General features: G+C 32.8%; 2 protein-coding genes across 2 annotated transcripts in view; one reads left to right on the forward strand and one right to left on the reverse strand.

Moving 5' to 3' along the window:
- The window catches only part of LOC134693893 (uncharacterized), a 33,822-nt gene that overhangs the window by 2,099 nt on the left and 15,339 nt on the right, over positions 1-16,384 (forward strand). The window lies entirely within an intron of this gene.
- On the reverse strand, positions 624-3,664 carry LOC134693894 (isatin hydrolase-like). Its single transcript, XM_063554840.1, has 2 exons — positions 3,404-3,664; positions 624-1,397 (listed from the first exon to the last, which is right to left on the reverse strand). The coding sequence occupies exons 1-2, from the start codon at positions 3,574-3,576 to the stop codon at positions 716-718; spliced, it is 855 nt and encodes a 284-aa protein (XP_063410910.1). The 5' UTR covers positions 3,577-3,664; the 3' UTR covers positions 624-715.

The following is a 16,384-nucleotide window of genomic DNA, read 5'->3' on the forward strand; positions in this document are numbered from 1 at the left end:
GGGCATAGCTCTGGAACTTCAAAAGTGACGCCACACTAATTCAGACTTTACCTGTATTTTGAGGTAATATTAAACATTGCGTAAAAATTTCATAACATTTGGTTGAGATTAATTAATTTTAGCGAAAGGAAATCGATTTCGTGATCTCCGTCAAGACGTCCGAACATTTTTACGTATAGAAAGATATACAAACAGACAGGGTAACATTTATTGCACTCTCCGCTGCAAAGGGAGGAGGCATTCATTTAAATTTTAATTGTATGTACTAGGATATCAATATTATTGTGAATGATATGTCATCAATTCATTTTTAGGCTGTAACAATAAAAAAACAAGAAAGACTTTAGTGTCCCTAGTACACGGATTCCCCATCCGCACTCATTTTCAGTGGACCGTGAAAATGGGGTAAAACTCTAATTGAGAAAGATCATAATCGTAGGAATACTAAGTTTTAAGTTGATTGGACTTCAACTTCATCAAAAACTACCTCGACCAAAAACTTTAACCTGAAGCGGGACAGACGAACGAACGAACGAATGAACAGGCGAACGGACGCACAGACCAGAAATTATGATGCCCATAAATGGGCCATAAAGAGAACTGCAAAGATTAACAATAAACAATCTGGAAATACGCTCACATGTATATATGATTCATTATGACAAATGTACATATAATAATCATTCAACATTCAAAACAAGAAAATAAGGTTGTTTTAGTAAGTCACCAGTATATGGTAAATCAAACACAAAATACTAAGAATTAAAAATGGCTGCTGCCTGCTAGAGCCACTTGTGCTCTCTCCCTGTGGAATCAAAGCAATGACTCGTGCTGGACTTCCACTACCATCTTCAGTTTTCATAGCTCCTATTGAAATAATAGTCCCACTGACCGGTATTCTGTCCAAGTAACCAACGTTTTCCAAACCACATATGTTTTCGGAACTGATCAGAGCATGTACAGGAAATTTCCTACTCTGGCCATAATCCAAAGATGGGGAATCAACACCAAGTACGTGAATTGTGCGGTGTGCCACCATCCATGCGACAGTATCTTCGTGCCAAGATGGAAAGTGAAAAGTCTTTGTATCAATCGGATCTTCTGTGTTGAAAACACGTTTCTTATCAGGATACCTTTCATGCCAACCGGAGTTCATAATAACTATGGCGCCATTAGGTATACGCCCATTATTCTCCTCCCATTTTTGTATATCAGCTACAGTTACCCGATAGTCGATATCATTTTTGACCTTGTCTTTTACATCAATTATGACTCCTGGTCCAACTAAATGGTCAATCGGTATTTGATGGGTTGTCCATGAATATTGGTTGAAATGAACAGGTGCGTCCAGATGGGTTCCAAGATGTTCTGTTGTTTTAAGTGTATATGCTGCTACCCTGGAAAAAATTGTAGGGGTTAATTTTTTTTTTCTCAAATTTGTGATAATTTTAAATTATAAATACACCATCGATGGAAGACTATTATTTGATCAAAAGTTAATTGTAGATTTCAGACGTCAGTGCCCGGACAAAGATCACGAACATTGTCCTTTACCATGTTTACAGTGGTCAACTAATTGTAAATTGTTCGCTATAAAACTATAGAATCTAATGACCCTGTGTCGCTAACCTGCATCTTCAACAGTCATCCAATGGCCACTTTAAGTACATATTAGCTTTAGAGTAGACTTGCTACAATTCCCTTTCTAATATTTTTCTCTTACTAATTTATATGTTTACTGATAAGTGCTAGCCTACTGATTGCCCTTCCTCCTGCAGATGTCAGTATAATTGTAATCTCCTAGTTATAGCAGTAAAACTATTAAAGGGGCAAAATTGAAAAAAAGAAGAATTTTTTTTAGGAAGGGACATGTAGCAAGTCTAGCTTTAGAGGTGAACTACCTAATTCATTCGTCTCAACTCGGCCGATTAGCGGATTCTACCGAGGATTGCCGAATGCTACCTAATTATGAGTTAACTGACAAAATCAACCCGTCTTAATGTTTCTTGTTTAAACGTTTCCTCTCAACTTTTATAGTTTTCGCGATAATAGGAAGAAAATGGTAATAAAATCTATTTTTAGCCATGTCGGCAGGCGAGGTAATCGACCACATCTTTTTAAACAAGATATCGTACATGTATGCTTGTTTGTTTCCAAGTTGGTTAAACTTGGACAAGGCGTTTCACAGGAGTTGATCTATGTGCAGTTAACGGAAAACGACAGACGTAGACAAACGACGGACGCCAAGTGATGGCAAAATCCCACCCTGGCACTTTAAGCTTTAAGCTGAGTGTGCTAAAATGAATGCCATTTATATATGTCATAATTGATTTAAAACAACTTTAAAGGAAGGATCGAGATTGCATTTGTTTGGAGTTCTCCTGTAAAGTTAGAACGACCACATTGCTTTTGAAGTTGCTATTTACCTATATACCTATCCCAATTTACGTTTCAAAATAATGCCTATTAAACAGTTGCCATAATTTACTTTATTTAATATTCGTAGTGTCATTGGCAATCATACCCTTTCTCCGTATTTGTATAAGCACTCTGAAATCAGAAACTCATGGAAGAGGGAGAGGGTCATAATAGTAATGTTATTTTTCAAGCTAGGCGGTATTTAACTTCTAGAAAGCTGGATTGTTTCTGTTGATAATGATAAATAATTCAAATTGTCTTGGTTATCTTTAATGATTACCCTAATTGACAATTAAAAAAGACCTGTGTTGTGGGCTTTGCTCATTGTTGAAGGTCGTTGGACTACGGTGATCTATAATTGTTAATTTCTGTGCCAGTTTGGTCTCTTGTGCATAGAGAGTAGTCTCATTGGCAATCATACCACATCTTCTTTTTTATATTATAACATTTGATCTAACCTTTTAGACTGTCAGTGATTAATTTTAATGAACATGATATGTTTTATATTGTACTGTGTTGTTTCTAAAAAAAATATATTATCTTTTTAAAAACGGATTTAAAATATTGCGCTAAAATGGGCATTGATGATATTCATTTTCGCTAAAATCATAATGGGTTAAAAATCTGGCGCTAAACTGGTGTATTATACTTTGGCGCTTAAACGTCTGATTATTTTCGCTAATATGTCTTTTCAATGCGTTACAATGTCCTCCGCCGAATGATATATAGCTAGATGTAGCTTGAAAAAGAAAATTAAGAATTAGAAATTAAAAGTTAAAAAGAGACTGACATTTTTAATATGTTTAAGAAACTCATAGTATTTATAATAATTAATGTGTCCTATTCAATGCAAATATAGGCACAAAAAATCAAAATCTGTAAATTAAAATACATTTTTTTGCATTTGAGTTCCGCACTTACCTCCCCTACTCTTTTAGACATTTAGAATAAGGGAAAATTTGTGGTGAATATTAAATTAACTCACCATAAATCGTCTCCATAGTTTCCTCTCTGACTATAAATTAGCTCAAATCCCGTATGTGTTGGCCAGTAAATAGAGTCATTTCCATGAGTATGTGTCAGGTCTACAACTTTGTAGTCAAAGCAGTGACCACAATATAGCAGCACAGAAAACGTTGCAAGGATGAACAGCGCCATTAAAGCTCTGCAAATTCATCTGTTTAAACCAAATTACCGCGAGAAGTTACAGCCGGTGTCATGTAAAGTAGGTGAGAGTCTTAATATTATAAACAATCACTGTCTATTTTAACATAGGGGATTTTTTTTTAGCTTACCTGGACTATAGAGCTACGAGAGCTATGTTCATGTATGAATATATGGAATTTGTTTAGCTTACCTGGGCCATTGAGCTACGAGAGCTATGTTCATGTATAAATATATGGATTTTGTTTAGCTTACCTGGGCCATTGAGCTACGAGAGCTATGTTCATGTATAAATATATGGATTTTGTTTAGCTTACCTGGGCCATTGAGCTACGAGAGCTATGTTCATGTATAAATATATGGATTTTGTTTAGCTTACCTGGGCCATTGAGCTACGAGAGCTATGTTCATGTATAAATATATGGATTTTGTTTAGCTTACCTGGGCCATTGAGCTACGAGAGCTATGTTCATGTATAAATATATGGATTTTGTTTAGCTTACCTGGGCCATTGAGCTACGAGAGCTATGTTCATGTATAAATATATGGATTTTGTTTAGCTTACCTGGGCCATTGAGCTACGAGAGCTATGTTCATGTATAAATATATGGATTTTGTTTAGCTTACCTGGGCCATTGAGCTACGAGAGCTATGTTCATGTATAAATATATGGATTTTGTTTAGCTTACCTGGGCCATTGAGCTACGAGAGCTATGTTCATGTATAAATATATGGAGTTTGTTAAGCTTACCTGGGCCATAGAGCTACGAGAGCTATGTTCATGTATAAATATATGGAGTTTGTTAAGCTTACCTGGGCCATAGAGCTACGAGAGCTATGTTCATGTATAAATATATGGAGTTTGTTAAGCTTACCTGGGCCATAGAGCTACGAGAGCTATGTTCATGTATAAATATATGGAGTTTGTTAAGCTTACCTGGGCTATAGAGCTACGAGAGCTATGTTCATGCATAAATATATGGAGTTTGTTAAGCTTACCTGGGTTATAGAGCTACGAGAGCTATATTCATGCATAAATATATGGAGTTTGTTAAGCTTACCTGGACTATAGAGCTACGAGAGCTATATTCATGTATAAATATATGGAGTTTGTTAAGCTTACCTGGGCCATAGAGCTACGAGAGCTATGTTCATGTATAAATATATGGAGTTTGTTAAGCTTACCTGGGCCATAGAGCTACGAGAGCTATGTTCATGTATAAATATATGGAGTTTGTTAAGCTTACCTGGGCCATAGAGCTACGAGAGCTATGTTCATGTATAAATATATGGAGTTTGTTAAGCTTACCTGGGCCATAGAGCTACGAGAGCTATGTTCATGTATAAATATATGGAGTTTGCTAAGCTTACCTGGGCTATAGAGCTACGAGAGCTATATTCATGCATAAATATATGGAGTTTGTTAAGCTTACCTGGACTATAGAGCTACGAGAGCTATATTTGTTCATGTATAAATATATGGAATTTGTTTAGCTTACCTGGGCCATTGAGCTACGAGAGCTATATTTGTTCATGTATAAATATATGGAGTTTGTTAAGCTTACCTGGACTATAGAGCTACGAGAGCTATGTTCGTGTATAAATATATGGAGTTTGTTAAGCTTACCTGGGCCATAGAGCTACGAGAGCTATGTTCGTCACTTGCATCAGTCAGTCGTTTTAATACAGACGTATGTACCATTGACATCTGTGTCAGAAATCTTCATTTGAGTACGATCGGTTGAAAGCTTGACTGACAGAGGAAATATTTGTTTAAATTGGCAAAATTATATTACAAAATCTCCACCTCGAATTCGAAACCTGCAAGGAAAAATTATTTCAACTTTTAGGCAATCAATGCTTTGAACATCCATTACATGTATAACATGTATAAAGTAAAGTATTATATTCGTATTCAATACATTTCATTGATCTGATTCATGAAACGCAGTGCCATTTGCTCTCATATGCGTTTGTATCGTATAGAAAGTCAAATTTAAAAGTTATCCTTTTATTTATGTTAATTGTATCGACATTTTACAGAAAAACGTATGGATGCTCCTTAAAAATCGTCTATATTCTGTTATGACCAAGTGAAAACAAAAAATTCTGTTTCGCCAAAGTTATTAAGTGTTATGTAACTACAAGGCGTAATGTTTTGAGCTTAATCATGGTTCCAAGTCCGAATAAAGGAGAGGGAAGTCATTTTTCTTGGACTTGGTGCAATCGTATGTTTTATTTTTGGCGCAAATGATACCATGCAATTTTAAAAACAGGTGGCGCAAACGTAGCATTGGAGAAAAAATGTTGTGGCGCAAAAGAATGCATTTTTGGCGCGAACGGATATCTCCCAAAAAAATAGTATCTAAAATTTTAAGCGACATGATTGCAATGAATTACATTGATTTCCCAGTTAGATAAAAACCGATAATTTCACATGTGAAATAAACGTGGTTATTTCACTCTCTGACGTCATACAACAATAGGCGTTGTCAAGACGTCGATAACGTCGGATCAAAACAAATTGTGAATGCGTAGGAAAAACATATAGTTCCTTACATTTTTCACATTAATTTCATAAAAAAAGCCATTAGCCAATGTAATAAAAAGTATAACTAATCGGTGTATTTAAATATAAAAAAATAAGACAACTTGTGACCGAACGCCGCTATGGATTAAACTCGTGCTGCGCACTCGTTTTATCCATGCGTCGTTCGGTCACGCGTTGTCTTATTTTTGATATTCAAATACGCCGATTAGTTATACTATAAATATTCATAACTTATGTATGTTATAAAATCATGTGTCATAAGACCGTAATGTATGCAATCCAGGTGAGCAGTTACTGTCTACTTGAGCCTCTAGTTTACAGTAATTTATTATTGTGTTTTTCAAGGATCTGGTTACTTATATAAATTATATAACAAAATCTCCACCTCGAATTCGAAACCTGCAAGGAAAAATTATTTCAATTTTTAGGAGAATTCAGCATGTTTATCTATTGTCTTAAAAAATCATAATATTTAATAAAATAAGAAGATATAGCTAACGAAGTCCTTATATTTAAATAAAGTAACATTCCCATTTCTTGTGGAATATTGTTTTATTTATGTGGAAGTGTTCAATGACCTTGACTGGCTTTTCAGCCCTCGCACGGGCGGGTTATAATATATGGATGTTTTTAACGACCTTGACTGGCTATACAGCCCTTGCACGGTCGGTAGGGTTATAATGCATTTATAGTCTTTTTTTTTCTTTCTTTTTTTTAAATTATGTTGGTATAGATTAATTTTTAACATTACAAAACAAATAGATGAAATTATATATATTCATAAAAAAAAATTAAACATTACAAAACAAATAGATGAAATTATATATATTTATAAAAACATTAATAAACCAATAAAGAATACTAAGATCTAGTACATTTATAAATTTTGGTGCAATTTAAAGCTCAACAAAATAACTAGACGTATAGATTGAATTATGACCAGTTCAAGGTAGACAATCAACATTGACTTTTTGGGAATTAAACATAGTACAAAGGAATAATTACATTAGATGTAAGTTTCATTATAATACGCTATTCTGATTGGCTAACATGTTATTCCGTAAACAATTGCATCAGACAATAACATTTATCATGCATGATGACACGAGGTCCCACAAAAAAGTGCACAGGTGAATTAAATAAAAATGGATAAAAATCGTGTTTTCACGATTTTAGCTAAAAAAATGTAATTATAAGTATTGAATACTTCTTTTTGAAACTTTATAGGGTTGTAAAAGCGTTGACCGTGCGTACATTTTTAGAATGAAGCGCTTCCGCGCTTCATACAAAATGTACTTCGGTCAACGCTTTTACCACCCAATAAATTTACAAAAAGAAGCATTCAATTCTTAAATGCAACTCTTGCATACAAATAATTATTATACATCAAAAGAATTATTAAACACGAATTCGTGCGCCACCTTCAATGACGATTCTAGATTATCATTATGACCAACAGTTGTAAATCTATAGACTAGTGTCAACTAATGAATGCTAACCCACAGTGAAATACATTTGTTTGAAATTTTTAAAACCTACTCGGAAAAATACACAAACTACTTGATTTCCATAGCTCAAGATTAACATGTTTACACATTGATAAAATAGGGTGGTTAAACATTATAAATCTATTATCGGTTTAATATTCAATATGACCTCATATGCTTGCATCAACTTACCCAAATATATATTTATTAAAAGCCAAATCATTTTGTATTTGTTTACATTAAAATCCATTTTGGAAATTTTAAAATTATCACAAATCCCGGTTAAGATTTGACTATATACCAATATCCAGATATGTTCAGATAAATATGCTCGATCAATGCTTTGAACACCCATTACATGTTTAAGAAAGTTAAGTATTATATTCGTATTCAATTCATGTCATTGATCTCATTCATAAAACGCAGTACCATTTGCATTCCAAAGCTCTCATATGCGTTTGGATCGTATAGAAAGTCAAATTTAAAAGTTATCTATTATTTATGTTACATAATTGTATCGACATTTTACAGAAAAACGTATGGATGCTCCTTTAAAATCGTCTATATTTTGTTATGACCTAGTGAAAACAAAAAAATCTGTTTCGCCAAAGTTATTAAGTTTATGTAACTACAAGGCGTAATGTTTTGAGCCTAATCATGTTAATAATAATTATTTATCACGGACACACTGCAAACAATTATCATAACTTACTGTTAATCGGGTTGAAATAAAAATTAAATAGTATCTAAAATTTTAAGCGACATGATTTTTTAATATTCATAACTTATGTATGTTATAAAATCATGTGTCATAAGTCAGTAATGTATGCAATCCAGGTGAGCAGTTACTGTCTCCTTGGGCCTCTAGTTTACAGTAATTTATTATTGTGTTTTTCAAGGATCTGGTTACTTAGTATTAACATTTGCTAACCCTGACACTGAAGAGCTATCATTAATCATTCAGATGAAGGTTTCTTTAAACAAAATAGTTCATTCAACCTATGCCAACATTTTGATATTTCGGTATGAAATTGAGTGAAAAAAAATGTTGCATATGTTGATTTATTTGTTACAGATTAAGTGTTATAAAAACATAAGTTAATTAGGAGCTAATCAATCTATAACCAGTTAAAACCTAGCGTTGAAGTATACTCAATGATACAATTTCTTTTACAAGTACTTGTGAAAATGTAGATAATTTTGTGTGTTGAGGACCTCTATTTCATAAAGGAATTATAGTTTAAAATTAATATATAGAATGAAATAATGGGGAAAAAGAGGATTTTATAATTTTTATTAAAGGAACAATATTCTAGTCATATTAAATATCTACATGTATAAGTGTCAAATCATGATTCAATGAAAAGATATTCCTTCACACATACAAAAGATATCAGATAACAATGGAACATATAATTGAAGAATTCTTTTCCAAATGTTTATCTAAAAGTGAATTCATTAAATGAATATATTCATCTTCAGGAAATATTGAGGAATTTTAAAATCAAACTATTAACTCAATGGTGGTAATAAATTGTAGTGAACATTTCTTAATTAATTTTTTTACCATGCATGATCTATCTTAAGACTTTCATATTCAAGGTTCAGCGGAACTCTCTGCTTGTGTCTTGACTGATAATGCTGCTCTCAGCGTAAAAGCTAGTCCTATAATATAAGACTCTGGAGGTTCATATCATTTACATTCAACGTTTTTTATCGGATATTTTTTTTTTACTATCAATGTTGAACTCTGGGGTTCAACATTGATAGTAAAAAAAAATATCCGATAAAAAACGTTGAATGTAAATGATATGAACCTCCAGAGTCTTATATTATAGGACTACGTAAAAGCGTAATCAGCGTAAATTAAAGCGTAATGTAGACTGTCGAAAACTAAGTCCATTTCATTAAAATACAGATTGAATCTGCATCTTTCCAAATTTTAAACATTACTTGAATTGACAATGTTATCGATCTCTTTTACAGACTCATGACTTTGGACAAGGGCATACTTGTGCGACGGTGTTAAAACTTTCTCTATACCACATAAAGTGCATGATATTCATCTGTCAAATTCAAGGCTACATTTTGCGTTACAAATAAATGGATTTGACAAGGACATTCGTTACAATGTATGTAACAACGGTGCAATGACATTCTAGCTGTCAGTGATAATTAGCTTGAATAAAGGTCACCTACAGATGTAGAATTGCATTGGGTTTTTTTTTCGAAATAAACATTAGATATACAATTTGAAATAATTGTCATCTATATGAAATCAACTAGATTCTAGCAAATTATAATTATTAAAAAAATCAGTTTAATTTTTAAAAGGCGGATTCAAATATCATACTAGTCAACAAAAGAAACGATACAAGGCAATGCATTTTCCATTTATATGAAATTGGATGCACTGTACCAAGGATTTGTATAGTTAACTATACAAATCCTTGACTGTACCGAGCTAAATAATTGCCCTATTCACGGGTGTCATTCGGTTTATCGAGAGAAATGGGCGTGAAAGAATATCTAACGGCGGTCAAGTATTGAGAAACGATCGTGAAAGTTCTGGTAACGGATCGTGAAAGGCATTTAATGTACATTCTAGTTCAGAATCTTTGAAAAAATCGCTTAATTTTCAAAACGCGGAACAAATCCGAACAAAAAAATATGTCTGTCAAAATGGTTTAACTTCCTCAACATAACTGTGAAAGAAGATAAAGAAAATATGAAGTACTTTTTGAAAAAACACAAAAGGCGCAATGCGTGTCTATGAAGTTAATTAAACATAACACGCTTTGTGTACCTATAATGGTCATATTTCAGAATATCATGTTATATTTGAAATTTAATTTTTGGTGTATCTGATAGTACAGTAAAATTAAAGTATGTGCTTCCATTAAAAGCGTTAATTTGTTTATGAAAACCTTGAATTTGTTGAATTTCCATCAAACTTGATCGTGAAAGATCAGGCAACGTATTTTTTTCGATCGTGAAAGAAAATGCGTGACCAGACTTAATACTAGTAATCAGAAATCAGTTTTTCTATTACCATTTGATAAATCTGCAAGTGGTTGAAGCCTGTAACTATTTTGATAAGGATGAACATTAAAGCTATTATCTTTTTTTTTCTATTCAACACTTTACCTCAAAAGTTAAAAAAACAAACTAATAACGTGTCTAAATAAGTCAGTACGTGTGAAAGATTCAGCTCTGTGAATCAGTCTAGTGCACTTCAGGCACACCGACACTAATTAGCCAATAATATGGATAGTATGCAACGTTTAAACCAAAATGTTATCCATCAAACAAAAAATCATAGCAAAAACAGCACATTTCATGTGTAGTTTTGGATTGAACGATAACCAACATTGTGTGCAACAGAACTTTTTAGGTTCTTTATAAACAACTCAGATAAGGATTGATTTAACTATATACTTACATATTATAGAATACCAAAGCGCAAATGCTGTAATGTCTTGTTTGCTTTACTTATGATAGTATGTGTGTTGAACGTCTATAATATCAAGGATTTTACTAGAAGTGTCAAATGCGCTTAAGATTATCAATGTTTCATAAAAAAAGGCCATGGTTAGATGAACCATGCCATACAGATCTCTACAAATATCCCGTTCACCAAATAAATGTGTTCCGATCCTTGCAGTGCCTTAGAAACTGACAAATGTAAAAGTTATGCTTGGCAAATTAATTCGAAACATAAGTTCAAAAGTATATGAACCCTGACCGACAGCCAGACATAGACATCTTTCTAAAATTTAATAAATCAAACACAATTGAATCATCACGGTCATATAAGAAACATGCAGACAGACATGTACACTATACACGAAACATCTTGTCGCTATTGCATACATGTATTTATCTTACCTCCTATACATTTCTAGGAATATGATTGGTTTAAAGCGATCTCGTGGAGACCGTGTATATTCAATATTAGGTTAGTAGGGAGGCGGGGCTTATTTCAATATTAGGTTAGTAGTGAATTTGCGACTTAGGCACTGTTTGATTATTTCAAATATTGAAAGTTCTTTTTAATATTGTTATAGCAAGGTTGTTTATTTTAAATATCTATCGTTTACATTAGTTTTTTTAGTGCATATCAATTGAAGTAGGTTCTTAAAATTGAACACCTGAACACTTTAATACAGAAATAAGGAGATGTGTTATGAAAGCAAATAAGACAACTTTAGTCTAAATTCAACACATAAAGATAGTCGGTAAGATAAATTCGTTACATAGTGTGCTAGTGACCTAATATGATATATACAGGGTAAGTAAATTCCATATGGGGTTCGAGCTTCGCTCTCACCCCATATGGAATTTACTGACCCTGTATATATCATATTAGGTCACTAACACACTATGTAACTAATAATATTCAAAAGGCAAAACAACATAAAACAAACATTGCCGAATGATGCATGATAATGAGTTCAATGTTAGTTGAAACCTTGCACAAGTCGAAAATATACACCTTACAATCATAACAACAGACAGTTATCCTAAAGCTTAACGAATCCTCGATACGGACCTGACCACTAAAATGAATATTCATCCATGAAATGAGGCAAATTCAGAGTCAGGTGAATCCTGTTTGACGAACATTTAGTTTATAGGATCCAATATACAAAATATGGGTATCCTATAACACATGATAAGTGAGTACTTCACATGACGATAAAAAAAACTTCATCCTACAATCATACAACTATTTTACAAACAACATGTTCACGAATGCCCAAATAATAATTTTAATGTATTTGCGCGTCTTGCGTACTAAATTATAATTCAAGTACCTTTAATAACTATTTACACCACTTGGTCGATGCCACTGCTGGTGGAAGTTTCGTCCCCGAGGGTATCACCAGCCCCGTATTCAACACTTCGGTGATGACATGAATATCAATAATGTGGTCATTTGATACAAATTTCTTGATTACAAAACTTTGAATTTTTCGAAAAACTAAAGGATTACAAAAGTCGTATTTGGTACAACTTTTAGGAATTTTGGATCCTCCATGCCCTTCAACTTTTTACTTGTTTGTCTTCATAAATATTTTGATATGAGCGTCACTGATGAGTCTTGTGTAGATGAAACGTACGTCTGGCGTACTGAATTATAATCCTGGTACCTTTGCTAACTATTTGTACTTATACAAATTAAAATTTCCTGTTACCCCGCTTATATCCCGAGAAAGCGATGATATGGATGATATGTGCAGCAGTTCATTTTAGCTCCTCTTTGAGAAATAAACAAAAGTTTCAAGTGCCGGGTGTAACAACTTGCAGTATACACTAACATACATTGGTGGATAATATAAAATTTACTTTTTTGGCGACTGCACTACGTCCTACAGTGACATCGGAAGTTGCGTGGCACCAAATCAACATTACATTAACTATATCATTTCAAAATATAAAATTGAGCCAATTCTGATGGTCTTTAGATAAGAAAATAAACTATTGTATGGAATAATGCTAGCCATAAAAAAATATTAAACGTTTGATTTATATTTCGCGCTTCATTCTGAAACACGCACTGTCAGCAACATGAACGTCTTCGTAGCATCAGATCTTTCACGATCCTTTTCACGATCTTCAAAAATGCGGTACGTGATCTTTCACGATCCAAAAAATCTATTTTGTGTGAATAGTTCTTTATTTACCAAGTTTCAGATTATATTTATACAAAATAACTATGAGAACCGTTTAATTAATTCAAATGCAATGCCCTAATTTTGATAAACGTAGTTTATTTAGTCGAATTTGTGAAAACAATCGTGTTTGTTTACATTTTTTATGTCATTGAAATGTCGAGAAGCAATCTGCCTTTTGTCGTTTTGTAAAAACTGTGTACTTTTGAAACTGGATATTCTGACATACTGATCATAATGTTGAACCATTTTGACAGACAGTTTTATTTTGTCGTAAATGTGTCTGTGTAATTAATTAAATAAGAATATTTACTGATCTTTCATATGTCTTCTCGATTAAATGTCTTTCACGATCCGTTACCAGAACTTTCACGATCGTCTCTCAATACTTGACCGCCGTTAGATATTCTTTCACGCCCATTTCTCTCGATAAACCGAATGACACCCGTGCTATTGGTCAATTTTATACAGAGTTTATTGTATATATTAGTAATATCTTTCTTATCACAACCATTGATTTTATGCAAAAACACGAAAATTTTGTTGTTGAAATTTTGTAATTTCAAAAATCGTATTTTTACCTAAAATTTCAAAAATCGTTATGAGAAATTATAACTTTTAAACTAAAACATGGTCTTTTTGAAATTTTGAATGCCTTAATTTGCAGATATTTGAATACTTAGTTCTCATCCTCGAAATTAAGTGCCGACTTTTGTCATAATTATCCGCAAAATTAATTTGACCCTGTGTTCAATAAGTCGGTATTTTCTTGCTTTCCAATTTATAGTCAGATTATTTGAATCATATGTACTATTTGCTTTGTAAATGAATGTTTTTAATTGGGTAATTTAGCTGTTTTTCCTATTTCAATATTATATATACTTTATGAAAAATTGATGTTCAAACTTGTGTATCGTTTTTTTGCTGTTGACTTGTATATCTTTATCGGTAAATACATTTAAACTGAAATACACCTTGATATAAAATCAACCAGAAAAAGATAAAAAAAAAAAAAAAAATATTACATGGATTTAATTAACAGACTTAAAATTAGCATGTGGTCAGTTACTAACCAATGATGTGTTGTGTTTTTTTTTATACAAATATTGTTTTCAAATTGGTTTTTATTAATGACGCTATATATTATCCACATAGCTATTTATCTTTAAAAAAAAATTAGGATTGTAATAGTTGCCGCATGACATTAAATATGGTCAATTAATCAAACAATCAATAAATCTTAATTGTCAAACATACAATTGGTATCGTTACTTCGATGTAATAAATTTTCTATTTTTCATTTTGTTACCCCTCTTTGATCCTGTAACAAATGGTTTGTACTATTAAACTCCATATTGGAATATACACGTAAATTAGTTTAACTTAAGAAAATCCTTGTAATCTTTCTTAAAAATATCACGGTATCAAAGATTCATATTGTTATATGTTTATGTCATGTTGTAAGGAACTATTCAAACAAAAGCAGAGGCGGGTTTAGGGGGGGCAGGGGGCCCGCCCCCCCCCCCTTTTTGGGAAAAAAATTGGTTGCTTATATAGGAAATCACTGAAGCGTGACTGGAGCGTTCCCCCTTTTTAGGCAGTAAGTGGGCCCTCACTTATGAAAAATTCTGGATCCACCACTGAAAAGCTTATCGAATCACCTAATTCGAAAGTTAGAACATGTAACGTTGGTAGCCTATATATATTAAGTGAGAGACAAGCCATGTGTACTGGTTAACATATAATGCTAGAGCTAACTAATCAACACAAATACATAAAGCAATAAGACGCGACCTTATCTGCTATGTCCATCAACACAACACGTGCGTGAACTCTGAACTGTATAGATATTTATGAATGAATGAAAGTTACAATATTACATCTCTTCTTTTCTCAGATTAAAGTTCTACTTTAATTAATTATATTACTGTCTGTGTAGTCATAAAATCTTTAACTGTCTGTGTAAACAAATTAAGTGATAAGAAGCATAAAATTGTATCAATAGAAAATTAGAACTTTATAGTCTGTGATAAATGTAAATTATTCGGTACGCGTACTGTAATGTCAATATAATTAGTGGATCGTCTGATCAATCTGATAAGTACGAAAGCCCAGAAGGACCATGCGAGATCCGATATTCGAAATTCGAGATTCAATATCCGAAGTTCGAAATTCGACATTCGAAATTCGAGATTCATATCTTAATTTCGAGATTCGAGATTCTAAATTCTATATCCAGTGTAACCAATCAGAAGAAAGCTTATAACTTGTGAATTTACTTTAGACCAATGAAATGTGTTTTAACAAACATTTGGGTAAACTTTCCTCAAATGCAAAGATTTCCATCACTCACCTACATTCTTAAACCTAAAGACTTGACACCGTTTTTATAGAGTCGTAATGACTAATTGCCTTTTTTTTTACCAGAAATATATATATGTATATAGTTAATCAACGGTGTTTCGGGATTTTTTAGCTAAGTTTTATTTTAGCAAGGGTCCCTTCTCAAAAGTCTCCCTATTTAAAAGTCTTGTTTCCGCTAGGTGCTCTTTTAAATTTTTACTGCGTTTATACGCAATGATAGGCATCTGTTTAAATATTGTTTTACAATATTCATCTCTTTGCAAAATTTGCCAATGCTTCTTAATAGCTCTGTTAGGATTTATAACTGTAGGGTTATATTTAGTTACTAGTGTAAGTGGAATTTCCCTTTGTCTAAAATTATCTGACAGAGTACTGCATCATTTAATCTTGTGTTTCACATCTTTAATGTGTTTTGCAGTTTCCAACTTATCATAGCCTCTATCTATAAGTTTATTCTCCAAAGTCAGAAGATGTTTGTTGAGATCAGTTACGTTGTTTTTGTTTCTTACGTGACGAATTGTTTCACCTGTAATAATACTTCTAAAAGTATGTTTATGATGTGCACTTGTAATTGGGAGGTACTGATACGTTTCAGTTGGTTTGACATGTAACCTGATGTCAAGGACACCACTCGATTTAAAACGCGCCCCTTTGTACACCTCAGTATCTAAGTACGTCACTTCTGTATTGGAGAAATTATACGTAAACTTAAGAAGTGGGTCAAT

The sequence above is a fragment of the Mytilus trossulus genome, chromosome 12 (genome assembly GCF_036588685.1).
Source record: "Mytilus trossulus isolate FHL-02 chromosome 12, PNRI_Mtr1.1.1.hap1, whole genome shotgun sequence".
Taxonomy (NCBI): domain Eukaryota; kingdom Metazoa; phylum Mollusca; class Bivalvia; order Mytilida; family Mytilidae; genus Mytilus; species Mytilus trossulus.

Coding starts and splice junctions, on each gene's coding strand:
- LOC134693894 (XM_063554840.1), bottom strand. CDS start 3,576: ATGGCGCTGTTCATCCTTGCAACGTTTTCTGTGCTGCTATATTGTGGT. Junction 1,398..3,403: donor AACTATGGAGACGATTTATG/GTGAGTTAATTT, acceptor AATTTTTTCCAG/GGTAGCAGCATATACACTTA.